The 24,531-nt window shown below is 35.2% G+C and overlaps 1 protein-coding gene across 1 annotated transcript in view; it reads right to left on the bottom strand.

The window, feature by feature from the left end:
* Positions 1–24,531, bottom strand: part of LOC149547989 (histone acetyltransferase HAC1-like) — a 274,925-nt gene that overhangs the window by 159,582 nt on the left and 90,812 nt on the right. Inside the window, exons 7-9 of the mRNA XM_089792020.1 lie at positions 9,216–9,344; positions 7,842–8,042; positions 7,361–7,503 (exon numbers count right to left, since the gene is read on the bottom strand). Of these exons, the coding sequence (XP_089648146.1) occupies positions 7,361–7,503; positions 7,842–8,042; positions 9,216–9,344 (473 nt within the window). The remainder of the gene's footprint in view (positions 1–7,360; positions 7,504–7,841; positions 8,043–9,215; positions 9,345–24,531) is intronic.

Here is a 24,531-nt window from a genome sequence, read left to right as displayed (position 1 = left end):
CTTGAGATGGCGGTAGGGTGTGGTTATGACCAACTTGGCTCTTGCTTCCAACTTAATAGTGTGTTCAAAACCTCGATGAGACAATATGCCAGGAGGAATGTCTATAAAATCTTTATCATATTCACTCAAAATATTTTGGAGATCATCATCCTAGAGAGGTGTTTGTTGCCCTTTTATAGGTTCTGTCAAGAAAAAACAATGTGCAACCTAAGCAATGTTATCACACTGAAAAATTGCCTCCATCCGATATGCAGAAACTTCCTTTCGGATCCTCATTTGCCATTCCACGGAGAACCTTCTTTCCATCGACAACAAAAGTGAAGTCCATCCATTTGAAGCTCTATGTGTATTCATCAAGTGTCTCCATCCACTATATGCCCAAAATGACCTCCATAACATCAAGGTCCACTATGAAGAAATCCTCAGTCACCGTGTGATTCGCCATTGTGATACTTAGCTGAGTAACAAGGTGTATGCAGGACAGAAGAGTCCCTTTGGCCATCTTGACCTGAACTCCTGCAGGCATCTCCGTGGGTAGAACTCTTCATTTCACCAGAGATGAGTTTATGAAGTTAAGAGTAGCTCCACTATTAAGCATCACCATAACCCTTTGTCCTTGAAGGGTTCCCCATACACAAAATACTGTGCACCTCAGGCTAGCAGCTAGGGCAATAGTTCCTCCACATCGTACTAATGCTGCAATTCTTTCCATACAATTCAAACTAACCATGTTGGTGTGGTTGTGATGTTGGTTGTCTTCGGAGGATATTTCTTCTTGTTCGTCCTAATCATCAGACACGACCTTAATGTAATGGATTTTTCCTTTCCCGAGGCATCTGTGCCCAAGTTCCCAAGGTCCTTTACAGTTGAAACATAGTTTCTTCCTTCAGAGCTCCTGTTTGTTAGCTTCGTCCACGTACAGCTTTCTCGGTGGAGGTTTGTTATTTTTGTCCCTAAGAAAAAACAGCGATTTGGAATGTGAGTAACTTCATGAGGATGATGTCGTTGATGATGCCATACTCCTTGCCTTCTTAATGGCCTTCGATAGGGTGGTAGGATTGAACCCTTTTACCCAACCTTTCAATGGTTCTGTCAATCCGTCCATGAAGAGCACTATCTGTATTCTTTTAGAAATACCTGTGACTAAAACAGAGAGTTTTGAAATTTTGCAATGTACTGGTCAACTGATCCAGTTTGCCTCAGCTATGCAAAATCTTTGAAATTGAGTTCCCGATCTTTACCATCAAATCGATCTATCAACCTATCAATGAATTCCACATAGGTATTTATTTGATCATGCCCCAGTGTGATGGTGTCATGATGTCACCATTCGAGCGCAACTCCCTCCAAGTGTAAGGTTGCAAATTTAATTGCTTCTTCTAGCATGGGATCAAGCTCGAAGTAAGTATCCACTTTCATTACCCATGCTTGCGCAGATATGGATCCAGATCTGTCAAATGGTGACAGATTTATTTTACTCAACTTCGTCCTGAGATCATCATTAAAATATTCTCTGTTTCCACCTCCCGAATATCTCATTCTCAGATCTGCATAATCTTTGTAGAATATATCCTCCTCCAAATTCACATTCTTCCAGTCTTCTCTTAGTTGTTCTCGGATTTCTTCAAAGATGGGTTGCTTCCCTCCAGGTGGTGCCTCCGTCCGTGGGGGAAAAGACAGTATAGAAGGTCGACAACGTATTGGATGAGGGTTTTCTTTACCCGACACCAAGTCCGCGTCGTGACCATTTTGTTCTCCGGATATTTTATTATCTACCAACTTCATGAGAGTCTCTTCCATGAGTCGTTGGGTATCATTGATCTGTGCCTGATTCCTCGCAAGTTCTCTTAGTGGTGCCACAAGTTTGGCAGCTATTGGTCCCGATTCGACAGCCATTCTATCAACAAAATGGGTTCTTCTCTTCCAGCTATAAACTCTCATTCATTGTCCAGGCTGGTAGGATCAAAGCTTTGATAACACTGTAATGGTTCGTTGTCCTTCCTAAAAACCCTACAAGGAGACTATTCAATGTTTTGCCAGAGACGTCCATAAAAGATGTCTATACGCTAGTATCTGAAGACAAAGAGCTATTGTACGGTGACTGCAAGATGCAATTAGAAGGGGTCGTACGATATAAAACAGGGTCATATAGTAGGGATGAACTGGTGTAAGGGAGGATGATGTTGTGGTGTTGTGTGGCCATACGGTGATACAGTGTGTTGCACAATGGAAGACTAATAGGAGGGTCATATAGTGGGAGCCTAACTAGGTCATACAGTGTTTGGGTGAGTTGGTTGTACGTTATATTTAATAAGGTCATGGGTAGGGGGGACTTCAAGCTGTATGGTATGCTTGGAAGGGGAAATGCCTAGGCCGTACGAGTGATGGACGGGGTTGAAGGCAATGGAGAAGGGGTAAGGAGGGTGATACAAAGAGACTTAAAATTGCAAAATATCAGGAGTTTGAATTGCCCAATCACACAACAGATAATTGATCAAATTAAATATAGAGAGTTCTCCAATTCACAATATGATGGAGCTCCAATTTGCCAGGTCCAAGAAAAGCAATAGAGGCGACGAAATAAGGTGAGGGTTGAATCCCACTGAAACCGGAAAGCCAAGTAGGGAAGGTCTTTCACTTCCGAAATGGCGAACAATATAGAATTCCAACTGGAATTCGCAATACAAAGAAATATAATTAAATTGCATACCTAATGACCACCTACAAGCCATGCTTAAATACCCACCGGAGAAAACTTTCCAAGGGTGTACAAAGATAGCCGACGGCAACACAAACAATGGAAACAAAACAAAAATGGGTCTAAGATATATTAAATCAATCAGCCCACTAACAATAGTTTGATTAATAATCTATTTTATGACAAGTATGAGGTTATTATTATTTTATTAATGTCAGTCGACTAGATTGTTGTCGGTGTTTCTGTAGCCGACGGGTAAATAGTTTGTAGCGGATATAATGTTTGTGGCCGACAGACTCCTTCGGGAAAGTTTGGCGGATACTATTTATATCCCGTCTGGGATCATTGTAAATCAGTTTCTGCTATCATGAATCTTATGGAGCATAATGTATGTCTGGCATATGCGAATATAATTATGCTATTCTGTTCCATTGTCTGTATGCGTTGATTTCTTTACCACTACAGTAAACATTTGGCGTTGTTGCCTTATGAACCTGGAAGGTGGGAGGAATGAAGATTAATGCCAAATCAGCTTAACAAGGATCGGAATAAGGTCAAGGGAAAAGATGGAATCCGTACTACGCAAAAGAATTTAATTCTGACACAGCAAGCCGAAATCCGACGGAGATTTCAAAAAATTGCCAACAAAAATTGGAGCGCCGAAGAATTGTTGGACGAGACTCGGCAGTGGGTGGAATTGGTGGAAGAAGCACGGGAGGAGTTTTTGAATTTGTGTTCGTCGAGGGAAGAGAATCCAGACAGAAGAGCATCGACTCGCACAGCTCGGAGTGCCGACAGAACAAGAGCATGGAGTGAACTCTTCGTGCACGGAGTGTAAGACCGACGGTCCGCGGGAGGTGCTCCGTGAGCATCTGGCCACGGGCACCTATCCGCGGGAGGTGCTCCGCGGGCACCTGTCCGCGAGAGGTGCTCCGCAAGCATCTGTCCGCGGGAGGTGCTCCGCGGGCACCTGTCCGCCGAAGGTGTTCCGCGGGGTTGTCAAGCCACGAATTCTACATCTTCCGCAAGTTTCGATTCCTCTTTGTTGCATTTGGTGGACCTGTTCCCGCGGCGTTAACTGGAGGTTGCGGATTTCAATTTAATTGCCGCAGGTGAAAACCAATATACCGCCGTTGTTATTATTCCATGCCATCTTCAGCAAAAGATTGTTGGAGTTCTGTTTCTCATTTGCGAAGGAGAGATTATTTGAGTTTGTGTAGAAGATGGGTGTGAGGGGTTTTCTTACCAAAAAAAAAACGACAACAGATTCAAGTTGTTCTCAATGAGTAGCAGATAATGCCAAAGGGAAGGGGAAGCATCAGTGGTTGCCAGAAAGAGTGTAGAATCAGCAGAGAATGGTAGAAACAGTGTGTTCCATGCAGTTTTGTGTGGGTTCCGGAGTGCTAATTTGGTCTTGGCAGACCTGGGGCACTGCCTTAGGACCCCGCGGGGGCGCTGCCCCTCAACCCCGCCGAGGGTGTTGCCCCTTGGACCCCCAGTCGTTGCGGATATCAGTCGTGGGAGTCTAACCAGTTGAGAAGAGTTGAAGTTGTTGCAAGCATGGACTTTCTGTGTACCAAAGGCACTGGGAGTAGGTGTTGGCCAGGAGGCTGTCTTGGTGGATGCGTAAAGAGCTCGGGAGGAGATAATCATCCAGTTGGAGGCAGTGCAGTGACACTTGGCTCAGGGTACCGAGGAATTGAAAACAAAGAAAGCAGCATAGGTGGCTATCAAGGTTAGCTTCATTGAGGAGGCAGTGTTGTGTTAGCAAAGGCTACAGGCACGGAACGAAGGTGACAGTGATGTGTCAGAAGTAGATTTATCTTGTTGTAATTAGTCCGTTAATGTACTTTGTTTATTAATTTGTCTCAGATATTTTGTTAGTCGTCAGGAGACGACTTTTCTTTTTTGGGGGGATGGTGTCAACCGACTGGATTGTCGTCGATGTTTATGTAGCCAACGGAGTGATTGTCGTCGGTGTTTTTGTATTCTATAGCCGATGGATAAATAGTTTGTAGCAGATATAATGTTTGTGGCTGACAGACTCCTTCGAGAAGATTCGGTGGATAGTATTTATATACTGTCTGGGATCATTGAAATCAGCTTCTACTATCATGAATCTTATGGAGCATAATGTATGTCTACCCTATGAGAATATAATTCTGCTATTCTATTCCATTGTCTGTATGCGTTGATTTCTTTACCAGTACGATAAACAATTAAAATATACTTTGTAAATATACAATATGTCAAATGAAATTTATTTAATAAAAAATTATATTCAATATTTATTGCAAGTTTCTAATGGCATATACATTAGTATAATCATGTATAATATATTTGATTGATTCATTATAGAAATTATCAATTTAATGTTGATCCATAATTTGAAAATTATATTTTTCTAATTTATATCGTATATCTAATTGGTAACTTTATTATTATTCACTTATTTAATTGTATATAATATTATATTTTATTATTGCATATTTATTTATTGAATCCGACCTCTTAGATAGGGGACATTACAATTGCTTTCGGACCGAGATAGCCTTTGCCTTCAAATAGAGATCCCCTTTCAACCGAAATTGCCATCAGACTAAGATAGCCTTCGGACACAGATAGTCTTCAACCGAGATTACCTTCGAAGCAAGATGGCCTTGGATTACATCCCCTATTTTGTAATCTTGAGAAATTATCTAGACATTGATGTTTCACACTAACCCGTAATGTTTGGTTTAATCAGTTACTCATTTTTTATTATTACAAATGGGAACATCTAATATTTGTTATGTTCATGAGAAATGGAAGGTGATGGTTAGTTGTTATGCTACTATAAGATTTGGAAATGATTCGTCAAATTGGTTATCAACTATAATAACTAGATTTTCATTTGAACAATATATGTTATTATCATGATGAATCTCTGCTTGCAAGAGTACGATGAAGGGGAGAAGCATTGCCAAAGAGTGAATTGGGAACACGGGCACCAACATACCACTGAGCCAACGTGTATGAGTCCTAACCACCATGGCCACGACAATATGAGCTAGGCAACCAAGGGTATACCAAGCGTCCACCATGAGCTAACCAGAACAAGTTTAATAAGATGTATAAATTTTCACTTGAACGAATTAAGAACAACTTTAAGAAATGGGTCAATCTCAATCCTTCTTGTAATGACAAACATGTTCAAGTATAATGGTACCCATGGTACATAAATACATTTGTACATGTGCATACATGTAAATGGATGTATGTGTGTATTCAAATACGACATACATGTATGTATAAGTATACTTAAAGTACAACGTATACACAAAAATACGTATATTTGGAATATTGCGTGTATATATGTATATTTGTATGTTACACATACATATATATATATGTAAATATAATAGTACCATTACAGTAAAACATAAGGAGTAAATTATTATTCCCATCTTATGTCAATGCATTATTATTTTAGAGTCCATTGGCTTTTTATTTCCTGCCCTTGAATTTACAAATCAAGAATGTAACTTATGCCGCCACCTTCCAAGTCATCTTGTACATAACTCCTCTTGGCAGACTATAAGTTAAAATTTAATGCCAAACTAATTCTTTGGCTCTGCAAACATGGCGCCGGTGCTGCCCCATGCCTATTTACCATTTGAAAACGTTGTTCCTTCCAACAAAAACATTATTTTGGGCATTGTTGAGTATGGGCTTTTCTTTCTTAGAGATACTTTCATTGGTCACTTCTATGGATCAACTTGTATGTAGAAATCAAATTTTTATCTGATTAATGATCTTTTGTTGTTCTATAACTTAACTCTAGTTAGCTTGGGGTTTGAACTCAACTAATGTAAAATCTAAGTTATGTCTGCACTATAAAGGCAACTTCCGCACATATTTTCTAATTTATCAATGTACAACAACAGTCTACAAACCAAACAAAGTGGGGGATAACAAACATCCATGCTTAATGCCAATGTCACTACCAAAACATTCAGACATTCCTTAAATCTGATTTTGACTCTGACTGCTATGCACTGTCACTCTATACACATCTGGAATACCTAATTCTTCCATTTTGTTCCACAGCTTGTTTCTAGGCACTGTGTCAAAGCCTCTTTTGAAGTTCACTAAACCGCAGTATGTTTCTTCTCCCTGATTGTCCCATGTTTTCTCTATCCTATGTCGAAGGGTGATGCAATTCTCAATAGTAGAATATCTAGGCCTGAAACCAGCTTGCCGTTTTTCTCTTTTTTTCTTCACCTTCTGCCAAACCACTGATTCTATGTTCCAGCATGCTCCCAAAAAGTTTGCCAAGAAGAGAGTTGACTATAATAGTACAATAGAATATCACAAACAGAGCCATTCAACACGTGGCTCATGCTTTTGACACTACCAAGTAAAAACATTGCTCTGAAATTATTATATGAGTCTCTCTTAAATGCATCAAAGTGGCACTTGTTTGGCTATGTCACGTAAGCTGCACATTACAGCTGATAGCTGTAGATGAACATTACATTCTTACTGACATATATCGCAAAAAAGAATATGATCAACGAAGTTACAAGCCTATCATTTTGAAAAAGCATCCTTAAAAAGAGATAAAAGGCAATGGGAAAAAATTCTCGATAGATGAACAGAGCAGCTAAAAAAGTTCCGTACCATTCACGAAGCTTATCACATTTGGGAACTTTTTGTGTCTGAGGGTGGCAATAGAGAATATAATCTTCTCCTTTTATGGGAGGGCACGCCCATATGTAACAACTTGTGAAACCTCTTCTTTTACAATAGTCCAAATATCCAATCTGTTCAACAAGATAAAAAAATAATCAACTAATCTACTGAAAAACTTGAAAATGTATGATGTGAAAGAGTTTGAAGTTCTTTGCACTGCGCAGTTCTTCCTGCTATTCTCCTGATTTAGTGAAAATATATCTAACCACAAAATGGGAAAGGGCAAGAGCAAAATAATACATTGTTGAGCAGTCCATTTTAATGAATGATTGATTATGCAGTAAAGCAGACTAGAACACTCCCTAACATATGTTTAAATGGATTTAGGAGAAACTAGAAAAGATAATGAGTAATTAGGGTGAGTTATAATAGGCAAATGATTTATATTTTTAGCAGAACAACATATTACCAAAATTTCATGGTATACAAAAGTGCGAAGGGATTCTCCGGTCACTGCTCTCACGTCTGGTCTGAAATACTTCACAGAATCCAAATAAGAGAGGGAAATGCGTCGCTGATTTGGATGAGAACATTCTGAACCAAATTCCTGAACATACACACTGAAGAGGCAAACATCTACACCATTTATTTTCTGAAATAGAAGAAGAACCTGACAGCATCAACAGTATGATTCATATATTTAGCAAAACAATCATTAAGAATATAGCATCAAATGTACTTGTGATGGTTCTAAATATATGATTGTGATATTAAAGCAAAATGTTACTGAGATATTAAAAATGCAGGGAATTCTAAAAATGTTATGCACGTTAGAAAAGAACAAACCAACAATGTCTCTTAAAATTATGCAATCAAATTTCACAACTCTCTAAGGATATTAAAGAGCTCCAAAAATGTGCCTCCTGAGATGTGGACATATGATTTCACATTCTAATATATTCTCAGAAACAAGATGTCATGCTTTAATCTTACTCAAATAGATTGGAGACCACAATGTTTTCTTCACTCTAAAAGCAGCAAAAGAGATTTGGAAAGGGAATCATAATAGATCAGTAAAAACCCCAAGACCCACAAGAATCAAGCCCAGAATTTGAAGTTTTTGCATGAAGTTAAACTGCCTAAAAAGCGTAAGATTAAAATCCTGTTCTGGAAGAGAAACATAAATCTTATCCAAACATCAACCTGTATCTGTAAACCTCCCAACACCTTGAAACTCATTTTCTGCATCAATGAATGATTTGTAAACAGATTTCAGCATGGGTTGATTTCTAAAATTGTTCCTAGAAAGGGAACCACACTATTCATGGTTACTCTTTCCTGCTAAACAGTTAATAGGAAAAACAGCTCCATTTTTAACTTCTCTGGTATGTAAGTATGGCAAGATACTCATCTTACCAGATGTCTAGAGGTCAAATAGATAATCATTATGTGCACGGCAATCTACACTTTCTTGCCATCTGCTTAAAGTTAACATCTACAGTATACAACGTCTATAAAATTGATACATTTGAATTTTGAGCCTCTCTACTGATTATACCCAGCTCAGCTGGTGGCTTTGCTGTGATGTTCTAGGATGTATTTGCAGTTGGCTTCTTGTTCAAACACAAGCTGCTGAAATTATTTTTCTAATCTTATAATCACGCTAATTTTGTTTTAAGCAGGACCCAACTACTGTATCTTTTTTCCTCTATTGATAGAATATTTACTTTATTAAAAAATATATAAATGGTCTTCATTGAATGCCCATAGCAACCTTTTCTTCAAGTAGATTTTTACTATGTAGATTATATACAAAGATTTGTCCAACGAAAATTGAACATACCTTTGATTTGTACGGAAATTCGCTAGGGTAGCCTTCATCGCAAACAATCTCCAGAAAATTTTGCTTTACTTCTACTTTCTTGTCAACAGATGATACTACCCTTACAATAAGATCCTCTGCTCCTGGAACCTGCTATTCAACAACAGTCAGGTCTTTTCTTGTTTACTTGCGTATGATCCCATATACAAAATTAGTTTTGAGTAGCTGAAGCAATCCTATACAGCCAGATAGAGAAGAGGCGCTCACCACTAATTATACTACAGAATACCATATGCAATGGTGAAAACAAAATGAGTTAGGTGCACCAGTTCAGATACAATGCTTGTATTGCAATTAATGTGAATGATTAAAAGGAAAATGAAACCAGAAAGGAAAAAAATTGTTTGTTTTCTTTTTTGGAACTACACAAAAAAGAAACAAAGCTGCTGATCACAATGTTCATAAACTAATATAGAATATTAAAATGCACCATTGTTTCATAAAATCCAATGCATCTGCAGCAAAAACATCATGTGCAGATGATCACTAAAATTATGCGAAAAAAGATTTGGTTGGCGCCTAGTTGTTTACTTAGATAGCAAAAATGGTCGATAATCAAACTGGAAGAGAGGAAACAGTAGTAGTATAGCTGACCGAGATTCAAGATATGACAAGAACATGAGAAGTAGTTTGGTATCTGCACTATCATGTGATTCATACCCACCAAAAACTTATTTCCTCAGGTTTTCCCTCAACAAATTTCAGGTGCTACTCCCTGTGAGGTTTAAGATAAACCAGGATGTGAAAATACTGAAAAAAGCAAAGATTTGTTTCAAAATCGAAGAAGCCATCTTTTCATATCCTATTGCCCCTTTTGATGTGTATCTCTTTTTAAACTTTTTTAAAGGAATAAAACATATATTTTCTGTTTTTCCTATTTTCCAAATTCCATGTCTTGCTTTTCCTTACCCATACCATTTTTGCTAGAAACAAGCAAACAAAAATCTCAACAAGTTCCTTTTCTTTAGCATTCAAAATGTTCTTTCCAGCAAAATAGTAAAAGGCTCGCATAGATGAATTGCATGTCAAAAAAAATTAGGTTACAATTCTACCATTTAGCTCATCATGTGTGAGAGAGCTAAATAGCCTATGGACTATAAATAATGTGAAATGGAAATGTATTGCTCTCATAAAAAACAAAATAATCCATCTCTTCTCTATGAAAACCATTTCAAGTCCTAATCTGATTTGTGAAATACAATTTGGGCTCCAATTAAAAGAAATAAAATAGCTTTAGGAGCAAAGAGTTATTCAAACAAAACAAAGACAGACTAAGGATAAATAATTCCCCGCAACAAGTCATCTATGGTTTGTTTCAACGAGAAAAATAGAACAGCTAAGATTCCAAGTTTCATAAAGAAAGACTCCACAGAATCAACGCTCGAGAATTCAAATCTGGGCAAAAATAAAAGAATCCAATATCTCATATTTGTGGATTCCATGAACTTGGACAATCGATGCCATTGTTTTGAACTCCCTTCAAAAATTATCTTTTAATTTCCCCTTGTTAGAGAAAAATATTTAGGGCACATAATACCAAAATGGGGAAGGACTTAGCAAGGGAGCTTAAATGGGTTGAATATGCTGCTTCATCCTTAGCTTAAATGCAAAGTCATGACCTAGTGCTTGCACAGAACTGATACTCAAGAGATTCAAGAAAAGATATTGAAGTAATGGAGAAATTTACTTCAAATTTCATCAATGAAGAATTTATTTGCTGCCCAAAGAAGAAGTCTCAACAATGGGTTTAGAAGAATAATAGAATAGATGGAAGCAAAATATTAAAAAAATTCTAATACAAGTCGCAAAAATTAATACAAGGATGAAAAGCACCTAAGAGACTACCTAACAAGAAGATGAGATTAAACCAATTAACAAAAGCTGTTATAAAACTTGACAGTTCAATATTAATTTATTAAACAATGGAGACGAAGTCTCTTTAAATAGAAAAGCACATGAAGATGGTTCTAAACAAAAGAATCGTTAGTTGAATTTGAAAACAAAAACTAATTAACAAAACTAAAGTGACAAAATGATTAACAATAGAAACATTAAATTACTATCTTAATACCCTCCATTAATGGTCATCGTACTAACCACCCTATACAAAATCTGCAGGTCTATCGATCACAGACACATAGAAGGTTGTCTCGTTCTCATCTAAACAATCTATGACATGAGCCTATTGTTGAGACCCTCCCGGGATCTATAGAACTTTTGGAAATGATCAAATGATCAGAAACCATCCAACTTGATGCTGGAAACAAAGGCATCATTCCCTATAGCCAAAGACACCAAAATGAAACTGAAACCAAAATTTTGAGGATAAATCAACAAACACTTGTCCACGTTGTTGCCCTAGTAACTCTAGGTGAGATCTACAACAGCTGCAAGACACCATAAACTTGGGAAAAAATCAACAAAACCCTCCAATAATTCTTTTTTGGAAAAAATATAAAACCTAGAGCCTAGCAACACCAGTCATGATTTATGAGGATAAAATGGAAAAAAACCAAAAATCCTATAAACAGTTTATGAGGATAAAATGGAAAAAAACCAAAAATTATTTTTATGGGAAAAAATAATCAAAACCTAACATAATTTTTGAAGAAAAAAATTGATCAAAACCAAACACTAAAACATTAGCAAGTAACTAACACAGAATCTGAGTAATGGATCAGATTAACATAGAAAACTTTGGTTTTTAGGAAAATCTAGAAACCCTCTTACAAGACAATTTTTTAGGCAAAGAAGTTGCACAAAACACAAGAAAAAACTTACGAACAAAAATTATTAAAAAAATTTAAGGAAATATATTATGAAACCCAAGGTCACCAGGGGACGAGGAGACTTGGAGGTCTCCGGTGTTGGTACTGGTACTAGCATTGGTACTGGTACCAGTACAACAATTTTTCAAAAATAGGAGACAGAGGTACTTGGGGACAGACAGCGAGTTTATTTTAATAGTTTAAACTTAAAGAGTCCAATACTAAATACACTAGCAATCGCATGCTTTTGTACATGCAAATAGTGCACCGGTAGGAGATAAGATTTAAGATAAAAATGTAGAATGAACATTAAATAATGTAAATATAAGTCTTTTAAAAATGAAAATACAAAAAAAAAAAAGTTGAAGATTAAAACATAGATATAAAATTTGCAATATTTAGGAAATTTGAATATTGCTTAAGCAACATGTTCAATAATTTCAAGATTTTACAATTAAATTCAATTTATCAAATATGAAGAAAAAAAATCATTTAAAAAAAACCCATCAAAAAATTTATTATGAAAAATTAATATGAGAAATACAAAAAAATAATATGAAAAATAGCGACTAACAAATATTCTATTGACTAAATAAATTATAGAAACTGAAAAAAGAATATTTAAAGAAAAAACAAGATTTAAGGGAAAAATGTAGAATGAACACTAAATAATGTAAATATAAGTTTTTTTTAAATGAAAATATAAAAATAAAAAAGTTGACGATTAAAACATAGATATAAAATTTGCAATATTTAGGAAATTTGAATATTGCTTAAGAAACGTGTTCAATAATTTCAAGATTTTACAATTAAATTCAATTTATCAAATATGAAAAAAAATCATTTAAAAAAAAACCCATCAAAGAATTTATTATGAAAAATTAATATGAAAAATACAAAAAATAATATAAAAAATAACGGCTAACAAATATTCTATTGACTAAATAAATTATAGAAGCTGAAAAAACAATATTTAAAGAAAAATTAAACTAATATAAAAATAATAATTTAAAAACTAAAACCTAAATCAATTTAAAAATCAAAAGTTAAATAAATAGAGATCACAACATAATCTAACGTGGAGATCACAAGTAATTATTTTTTAAATAAATAAGAAAAGAAAAATAATAGTTAAAAGTAGATATTTGAAATATAATCTTATGTGAACAAATTCGATTATTAATAATTTTTAATTTAAATAACATAATATTTAGTAAAATCTTTTAAATAGATTAATAAATATCATTTATTTATAGTAAATTTATTAAATATGAAAAAAATAATCATTTAAAAAACCCATCAAAAAATCTATTATGAAAAATTAATAAGAGAAATACAAAAAAATAATGTCTAGCAAATATTCTATTGACTAAATAAATTATAGAAACTAAAAAATAATTTTTAAAGAAAAATTAAACTAATATAAAAAAATTAATTTAAATAATTTAAAAACTAAAATCTAAATCAATTTTAAAAATCAAAAATTAAATGAATAGATCACAACATGAGCTAATGTGGATCCAAACTAATAAATAGAAAAAGAAAAACAATAGTTAAAAGTGGAGATAACAACTAATAAATATCAAAACAAGAGTTAAAAAGTGGAGGGAGATAAAAACTAGCCGGTAAATAATTAATGGGAAGGATTTTCAATTTTTCGGCCAAACTGATCACTTTCCCAACCAACTTACAAATTTTCCGTCAAAGACTTAATTTCCGAGAACAAAGTTCCCCCAAATAGCCTATCGGCTAAAAAATAATAATAGTAATATCACATTAATATAGAGTCAAATATTTCCAAACTAACATAATCACATTACTGTATCTCAGTCATACTTGTTTTCCTAATATTGCATATGATCATCATCATATTAGATTGATAATCGCTAGGATTGTCATTAAAATATTCAAATTTTTAAATTCAAAAAAGCACAGTTTGATGCTAAATTGCCAATATGCAAACAAAAATGAACAAACTTAGTTCAGCAAAGAAAAACCAGAAATCTATCTAGTACTAGTATGTTGATGGTACTATCATCTACTCCACAAGGTTGTGATCATCCATCTCAAGGTCTTCAGCTATCACAATCTCCAAAAAATCATTTAACTAGTAATTGGTCTTAATTTTTTTGTTAAAAACATTTAAATGAGGCCTAAAATACATAAAATAATTTAATATTAGATTTTTATATTTATTTTTTATAAGGAGACTTCAGGGAGACTTCACTTTTTGGATTAGGAGACTAGGATACTTCGGGAGACTTCATCATGAAATCTCCAATCTTTTTTGAGGTCTCTGGAGACGCGAGAAGTCTCTAAGGCGCGTCTTTTAGGGGGGAGACGAGTCTCCCCGTAACCATGTGAAAACCCAACATAATTATTTAAAAGGAAAATTATTATTAAAAAAATAGGACAAGATCATTACGACCAACGAAATTCTTTGAAGGGAAAAAAATTGTTAAATCCCAACAACTACATTTTAAGAACAAAATTCAAAATAAACCCACCATCCATGATTTTTGTGAAAAAATAATCAGACTTTCTAATCGTAATCCTTTGTGGTGATAAAAAAAATTATAAAACATAGAAGGCCATATTATTAGGACAAAATTATGCAAAACACTCACGCTGCAAAAAATAGGTCGCAATGTGGCAAACAAAACAACCCATTACAAAAACCTTCGCATGGCAAAACACCACACTTTGTATGGTAATATACCCCAAAAAACTGCCAAACTTCATCACATGGTAAAATAGGAAAACACTTCGCATGGAAAACAACACATGCAAGTACATGCAAGCCACATAACCCTAGGCCTCCCATGAAGGTATTAGACCCAAACCCGCTATAGTTCGATATTAAATAATAAAGATGAAGTCTTCTTAAATAGAAAACTACAAGACAATGTTTGTAAAGAAAACAATTATTAACCAAATATGAAAATAGAAACTAGCTAATAAAACTAAACTCGCTAAAGATGACCATTAGAAACATTACATTTTTATCTTAATAAAAGCAACAAGAACCTAGGATGCTTTGTGTCATGAATTTGATGCTCAAAGTTGTAATGACCCTGCTCAAATCTGACCTCAAAATGTTGATTGGAGGCTCAAGGAATTTTATCAAACAACTCACATGCAAGGGTCATATGACTGATATAGCAGTTGAGTTTGCTTTAATGACTCTTTTCTTTAATTAGCATCAATGAGAATTTTTGCAAGAAGACTCAAAATTGACTAAACAATGACCTAACATGAATGTCCAACTTATTTTGACAATATTCAATGCAAATATGTAACTAAAACTACTTGTAATATGCTGCTACAGCAAATAGTAATTATGACAAACACTTTGGATGCAACCTATGATGGCGTTAATGTACTTATAGCCAAGTGGCATTAATACAAACACTTGGTATGCAAAATTATAACATTATTTATGCCAAAAAGAGAACCTACAGCCAATTGACATTTTGTCAAACAATTGGCATGCAAACTAATAAACCAATCATGAATGATAAATACATATTCAATTACAACTATATCAGACCAGCAACTTATGTCTCCTTTATTGCACATATAATGTCAACTACAATGCTAGTATTAAATGGCAAAGACTCTTGGCTTACATCCGCAAGAATAATGCTTAAATTTGATACAAACTTTCACCTACAGCCTTACCTTCTAATATGCATCTAAATGATAAGAAAAATACATGAAATATCCAAAGGAACCTGATTGTAGATGGCTGTAATAATTTTTACTAATGCTGTCTTTTTGTTTTGCTTTTTTGGATCTGCTTTTTCGGACTGCTTTTTCGGATTTTCTTTTTTGGACTGCTTTTTTCCTCTTGCAACCAAAAACTCAAACCCTCAAGTAAGTTTGAGTATACAAATTAAGTTCAACTTGAAATGGTTGAATGACACTTCCAAAGGGCAACCCTTCAGAGGATCTTTCACCTCCTCAGTTATGCAATCACTTGGGAGGTATCGTTTCCAATTATTAAGCTGAATACTTGCAGGCCTTCAAGTTCCACAAATGCTCAAGTAGACACAATAGAGAAAATAAACTTGGATGATAGACAATGAGCCCTCCATGCCTATATATTCTTTTTCTCCACTTTCTCCAGAAACTTTTAGAACATTATTTTATTTTATCTATTAAGTGACTTTATAAAATATTTTATAATTCAAGTCACTTTATTAAATTAATTAAATATAAAGTTATCTTTTAATATTTATTTATTTGATAACTTTATAAATAATTAACTTAATACCACTTATTTATTTAATTAAAATAATTAATTAGTCATCCTCATAAAATATTCATTATTTTGGACAACTTAATTAATTAAATTAATTAAATCAAATTACCTCCAAAATGGGGACATGACAAAAGTACATTAAATTGTTTGGGTTCACTAATCAATGATCCATCCACGAGAAAATATGAAAAGTTGATGAAAACAATTTAATATAAAATTATCTTTTAATATTTATTTATTTGATAACTTTATAAATAATTAACTTAATACCACTTATTTATTTAATTAAAATAATTAATTAGTCATCCTCATAAAATATTCATTATTTTGGACAACTTAATTAATTAAATTAATTAAATGATAAATCAAATTACCTCCAAAATGGGGACATGACAAAAGTACATTAAATTGTTTGGGTTCACTAATCAATGATCCATCCACGAGAAAATATGAAAAGTTGATGAAAACAATAAGTTTTACTTAAATTCTTAGTTGACATACGATTGGCAAGAACAAGATTGTTTGTTAGATTAATAAAAGTGGAAGACCTAGAATCAAACCTGATTCATACACACCATTCTCAACTTAAATACACCAAATAAAACCATCCACATCCAATATTATCCTCTTCCAACATTAATTATTGAAGACCAATTCTTTAATTGCCCATTCCAATCACCCTCCTAACATTAATTGAACAAATTCAAATCATTTATTTAATTAATTTATTGTTTATCCACCTCACCTCTATAGTATACCCTTAAATAAATTGATGATTATCTTTTTAATTTCACCTTTTACATTCCTATCCTCCCAAAATTAAATAAGTGCATGCATAATTCCCCAACCAAAAATGGGCTTTGAGGATACAAGAGCAAGTCGGAAACATCCCTACATCACCCTCAAGTGTTTCAAAATCTGGATATATCCTGAGGATGATTATTAAAGTCCTAGAAATATTAGAGAATGGCCAATTATCCCCAAGAATGACTAAGGACATCAATTCATCCCCTAACCATTCCAAGAAAAGAGCTCAATTGTGCCATGTGTAGAAGAGAAGAAAAATGAAGAGCACACAATATGAGAAACCAAGTGAAAAAAAGGGAAGGGAAGCGAGAAAAGGGGAAAAGATGACAAAATACCCATCACTCTGGTAAAATCATTGTTCTTCGCTTTTATGTTTACATATCTTTTTCCTTTTTGTGTTTCTACAAAAATTTCAAATATTAAGGAGGGTTTTTTGTTTTTAGCTTTTTTGTGTTCTATGTTTACGCTTTCAATTGTCATTTACATTTTCCACCAAATAAACACAATGAACCCTAGTAGCATTCAAGGTAGTGAGGGTCAAGAAAATGAAACTAAACAAGCATGACATTGAAGCTCTTCAATGAGTGTGAATGTTTCAAAAACACCTACCATCATTAGCTAGCGCTACTACTACTCAATGTTAAAGTGTTGAGCTTGAGATTCAAAGAGGAAATAAATCATCCCCTAGCATTGTAAGCATTGAGGGTCAAGGAAATGAAATTGAACAGGCATGACAAGGAAGTTCTTCAATAAGTGTGAATGTTTCAAGACAACCTAGAAGCATTTTCTAGCACTACTATTACTAAATGTTAATGTGTTGAGTCGGTGAGCCAAAGAGGAAAGAAAGTACCACTAGTGTTGTAATCGTGTTTAACATGCAAACACAAGATGTAGTTGACAACTTGATAAGTACACTACCAAATTTTTTTATGTTAGTACCGCACAATTTAATGTGACAAGCTCTTGACATATGTTAAACACATGTTTGAAGATGTAAGTTTACTATTGGTCCTTTATATGTTTGCAATGTACCCAACAAGGACTTTATATAATTTTCCCAAAAGTTGACACTTAGGGTTTGGATTTCACGTGGGAATGACAACGTGTAACATTCTCTACTAGGAGAATGTCCACTCCCAATGATTAACATCATCACTATGCATTTAAATTGGATTGACATAAAAATAATAGATGATTCATAATACATTTGGCAGCTAACGTACTTAAGCCCCACTTCCTTACTTCTTTCCTAAACTTGTAATATCACCTTTGTTGGCAATATGGCTCGGAAGATGAGTAAGTGTTGTCATTTATGGCAACAGATATATTTTGGTATTCCATTGTGAAATTAGAGATAGAAAATTGTCTAAGTATTGGACAGTTTGCAACAGCACAGAGATAGATTTGGTGTGTACAGATAATAGAGTTCGAGTTAGCACATGCGCAACTGAGGATCGACAGTTGACAATGTCATGATGATGAATGTCAATGCGCAGACCTTCACGGACAGTACGGCATCAATTACAGGAGAATTACCAACACGTGTAATTAACAGAGCAAAACAGGGCACGTCAGTAAAATGTATTGTACGACTTAAGGAATTATTTTGGCAACAAAATAATTACTTAGCCATGATGGACCGACATCCTAAATGTTAACCCCAAAGTTATTTTAATTAGCCAAGCGTGTGGAAGCATCAAGGCCGCCTGATCAAGAGTTTTGACAATTTGCAAGGTATAAGTAAAGATCATATCTTGCACAGCTAATGAGAGGTTGTAATGCGATGCGAACTATTGTGAAGGAAGTATAAGTGATGCAAGCTTTGTGTGATGTGAAATCTAATGAATGATCAGAGCAAGTGTGAATTGTAGCAGTGAGACAATATTGTATGTATATCTATTCTTGTGAAAAAACTTATTTGATTATTACATGTTAGGGTAGTGAGCTCTTCTTGCATACATTCTAATTTTACTACCAACTCCTAACAGGGTTGAAGCAACTCCTAACAAAGTTGAGGCTTTTAACAGGGGTTAGTCTTCTAGCAAGGACTCGAGAACACTATATGTATTTGATAGACTCCTAACAGGGTCAATATCCTTAACAAGATTCTTTTGTTTAGTGCATCATCTTGGGGGTATCATCCCCACCGGGGTTTTCCCTTGGCCAGGGTTTCCCTAGTTAACAAATAATGGTGTTATGAGTTCTCTGTGTATGGTTTTATTTACTGTTCAACATTGTTGGTTTACTTGCGTATGCAAGTTATACAGTAATTAATAATATCCAATTGTGGGCAAAAGTTTGTAGAATACTGATTCAGTGCCCCCCCCCCCACCCCCCCCCCCCACTCAGTATTATCTATTTCTAACAACCTTTCCTAGCCCATTAATTTATAATGTGTCATTAGCCCATTTTGTCTTGGTCTTGTGGGCTAACCAGGACTTTACAAGAATCAAAGAGGGATTTGGCTTACGTGATTCCAGTTTAAAGCCAATCGGAGTTGATTCAACATTGTTTCCACATACTATTTATAATAAGTCACCAAGGTTTAAAGCATTTGGCATTTCAGTATTGGACTTGAAGTGTCTCATCAAGACCTTGCCAATGAGCTTCACACATGGTTTCCACTATCCAACTGATTATTTATTTTAATGCATAAAGATTAAATACTTTATTAATAAAGAGACTATTAAATGAGGTACATATTAATTGTATTGGTGAAAATGGTTATCAATGGTAGATCACCACTTTCATGCTAAGCACTTGGAAAAGAGGACAAGGAGATTCCAAAATGTACTCTTCCTTTAAATGAAAACTAGATCAGCACTACCCAAATAGATGTAGGGGCTCTAAAACAAGATTCACACCTAAGAGAAAGTGTTAACTCTAAGATCTCTTTGTTCTTTTTCTTTGTTTAATGGAAACTAGAATAAATAGTTATGATAAACAACAAGATATCTAATCTAGCATATCAAAATAAGTGCTAGGGAGGACAAAGAAAGAATAGAAACACACCTTTGGGGCTAGTAGTGGTTGCACTTTCAAATCTGAATATCTCTATCGGACTGTATTAGAAACTGCAACAAACTGAGATCTAGAATCTGGAGACCCATAACTCCTAGGTGTAGAGGTCTCAGAGCTCCAAGAACAGGTCGCTTTTGGGCAACCTATCCCTAAGAGGTCTAGAAACAAAGGTCTTGGATCTATTACGGAAACTATACTTTTGGATCTACTTTATTCGAATATGGAGCTTCACCAACCTCAACTTGCACAAAAGGAAAGGGGGAAATTGTTTTGGGGAAAAGAAACTGCCTTGGTCAAGCCCATTTTTAGGAATTAACCTTGATATGAACTAAGCAAAATATGTCAAACAAGATTAAAATCATAATATTCACATTGCTTGTAAAACCTTCATGGACGGTTTCAAATCTGCTATCCACAAAGATGTCCACTTGCTTGCATGTATGTTGAGAAGAAGTAGAATGTAAGATGTCTTCACTTATGTGATAGAACAACTCTTGTCATAAATTGTTGGATATTGTAGATCTCCTCCCTTAATGGCTAACTCATTTGCTTCCTCTAGAGAAAGGAACTAGATCTATGGAAATTCTTGATGGATGAAAATGTTCACTTGCTTGAACTCCTTGAATGCGCAATGTCTTGATGGCTCGAGAATTTGGAAATGATAACTTACAACTCATAAAGTGTAGATGTCAATGGATTATGGATGTTAAAATGAGGAAAGAAGACTTCCTTTTTCAGTGATTTTGGGTTTGAATTTCGGAGAGCAGAGTCCACAAGGTGGGAAGGAATAAAGAAATGATGCATTGGGCCCACAACCCCTGTAAGGGGCCGTCGAGAATATAGGTCACCCCTAGGTGACCCATTCTAGGTGAGCACCAATTTCAAGGTACCAATATGAGGAGCAACAAAATCTAAGGGGGTTCAAGGAAATTCGGAAAGAGGCACAATAAAAACAATTAAGAAGACATCTAAAATCTTAAATTAACCAAGATAGGGCCTAGGGAAATAGTGAATTTTATGATTGGAGGGAAAAATACAAAAGAATCTATGGAGATTAGATCCTACCTTGATTTTTGCAAAAGTTGGAGAGGGAAAAATAAAGGAGGATGTATTAACAGTAAACTTTACCTAAACTTTTGCAACAATAAGAGAGGGAAATTAAATAAAGCAGGTGGATGAATGAACGGAAATTGTGCATAGGAAATAGAGAAAACATATTTTTGAGCAAAATTAAAGGAAAAGGATCTTGATTAAATAACATATGCAATTAAATGCAATGCAAGATCACAATGAGAAAAGCCACATTAAGAAGGGCTAAATGGTCTCAAAAAGGACACAAAGTAAGTTTTAAGACAATACATTTAGGCCCCACTTTAGCAGAAGCATGATACAAGATCATGCTCATGGTAAAGTAAACTATTGCATAAGACAGTCTTATCAAAGCAAAAAGACAAGGAAATATCAAGCCCCCAAGTGACTTAGGTTCTTATCAAATCCAAGACTAAGATGAGAGAGACATCTGTAACAAGAGAAAGAGAGAAAGAAAGAGAGAGGTATGTGATTACATAGGCCGATAAGATTTGTATGTCCTCACTACAAATCACACAAAGACAGCAACATGTGACCACCACGCTCAATAAGATTTGTATGTTTTACTATGGACTACACAAAGAAAAGCATCACAAAAGATGGCATTAATAGTCTAACAAGGTTTCTGTGGCATAGTACTCAATCATCTAGGACCTATTCTTTAAGGGTTGTATGTCCAAGAAGGGGTCTAGCAAGAGCAATTAGGCCTTAAGGATTTGTATGTCCATAAGGGATGAAGAGCAAAATGTAGGGGTCAGGCCCTAAGGATGTATGTGTCCATGAGGGATCCAAGTGTCAAGTAGCATCAATAATAGTGCGTGAGCAAAGTGCATTCCCCCACATTAAAGCTATTGCAAGCACCTTAATGGAAGCAATGGCTTTAACAAAGCATACATACATCCAATGGATAACTGATCTTGATGTACTGAGTACAATCCTTCTCCTTTGTTAAGTCTTGCCTTTTTTTTCCTAATGAGTAAACCTTCAGAGATATAGAATCTCTTGCAACATTCACCAAGAATGTCATTGATCAAGATTTGACACTCACAAAGAATATCTAAATCTGGTTTTGACACTCACCAAGAATGTCTCAATCATGTTTGACACTCGCCAAGAATGTCTCTTGATCAAGCTCTGACACTCATCAAGAAATTCCTTGCCCAAGCCTTGACGCTCACCAACAATTTCCTTGACCAAGCCTTGACGCTCACCAAGAACGCTTAAGTCAAACTTTGACACTCACCAATAATGTCCTTGATCAAGTTTTGACACTAAAGAACGTCCTCTACCAAGAATGGTGACACTCACCAAGAATGCCTTCTACCAAGGATGGCGACGCTCAACAAGAATGCCATCTGCGAAGCATGATGACATTCACCAAGAATGCCTTCCACCAGGAATGGTGATGCTCACCAAGAATGCCTTTTGCCAAGAATGGCGATGCTCACCAAGGATGCCCTTTGCCAAAATGGCAACACTCACAAAGAACACCCTCTACCAAGCAAGGCTTCAATCAAACTCAACATTCCCTAAGAACGCCCTTCACCCAAAATAATTTGGGTCATTCTTGATATTCACTAAGAATGTTCCTCTTCAATTCTGCTATGAATGTTTATAATTATGCCATAAATCTCTTCAATATTTTTCCATTACGAAGTTATTTATGCCTTAAACCTACTTTAAATTTGATCATATTTCTACCATAATATGATTTGTTAAGTTCTCTCTTTATGTCTACTATAAACTCTTTTTCTGATTTGTAATTAATTCCTCACAAGTCTGCAATGTCAGTGTATGTCTAATAAGTAATTAGTATGTTTTGTATTTTTCATTGGTTGATGAATGATTCAATCTTTTTTTTTATAATCTTACTGGTATTAGAGTGACGATAAATTTATCACAAACTGATTACAACCTTCTTAAACTTTCTTCAATATGTTTCATAATGCTACTACAAAGTTTCTTCCATCACAACACAAATCTTGTTTATCTACATATCCTACCTATCTCCCTAGGTTCCTTCTGGGTAGGTTCTCATAGACTTCAGTTCCAAACCGATAACCACATTGATAGGGAGGATCAGATTCGTCTGCTATGTCCCTTGGTGGAAGCAAAGACAGAGACCCACTTCATTTTCCAATTCCCCACCTACTATAAGATTAGAGGGAAATATTACTGTTTATTCAAATATTGTCGGTCTCTCTCCACCTTCTTCAGTTATACGAACTAGAGATGTCTCGATTTTTACCTTCAAGAGACTATGTAGCTCCATGACCATACTCTACAACTTCTTTTTCCCTAGAGCTAGGCTTTAGATCAGCTTATCACTGCCTTCTTCTTGCCCCTGCCTCATACTCAGGATTTGAAGTGTACGATCAACACTTCTACCATCGGTCATTACAGATTCGTGAGACCTTGCAGCGGTCTTACACAAGAGTGTCACCCCTCTAGGAGTACTCAGAGATGCACTAGGATTCTTGGTTGTCCTGGGCCTTACTCTTCTGTTCTGGACTTCTTTACACCAAGGAAGGATCCCTAGTCCTTTCCTAGATGGTGTTTGTGTTCATTTTCTTGTTCTTGCTCTTCTTCTCTTTCGTGTTATTGCTTTCCTTTGCTCTACTCTTTTTGGACACTATTTGGTGATCATGTTGCTATTAGCCTCCTTGACTGTAAGCTTTCAGTCCCTTAGACCTTTTTTGTGGTCTCTTGTTGGACATTAATACATTTATCCTATCTTATCTTATCTGATTATGTTTTTGATCCCTTGTATGCAGATCCAAGTCACTCTCTGAATCTTACTTCTCATCCTATCTTTATTTCTTTATCTCTATACAAAGAGATGTGTGTCAACCTTTTGAAAGTGTATCTAGGATTGGTTGTTACAATGAAAAACACTCATTAATCATGCTAAACTTCAGATTATACTTGTTGTCGTCGGTAGAGGTTGTGTAGCCGACAACGTGTGTGTCAAGATATATGTCGTCGGTATATGTCCCTTCAGGTAGGTTCTTGTTATGTAGCCGACATGTTGTATGTGGCCGACGGACCCCTTCCGGAAGGTTATTCGGGAAGTATATATACACCCTCCGAGATCATTGTAATCATCATAAGCATAATGTAATGTCCTCGCATATGCAAATAATACAAGGAGTTATCTTGTTCTTATCTATTGCCTGTATACATTAATCTATTTACCCAGTACGGTAAACATTTGGCGTCGTGGCCTGATGGACCTGGAACAAAGGAAGCAATGAGGAATAATGCCGAGTCAGTTAAACAAAAATAAGAATAAGCTGAAGGACAAAGATGAAATCCGCACAGCTCAAGA

The sequence above is a fragment of the Cupressus sempervirens genome, chromosome 7 (assembly GCF_028749045.1).
Source record: "Cupressus sempervirens isolate cs-2001-9-10 chromosome 7, ASM2874904v1, whole genome shotgun sequence".
Lineage (NCBI taxonomy): Eukaryota > Viridiplantae > Streptophyta > Pinopsida > Cupressales > Cupressaceae > Cupressus > Cupressus sempervirens.
Note: the sequence above shows the minus strand (reverse complement) of the source record. Positions and strands in the feature narration are given on the sequence as shown.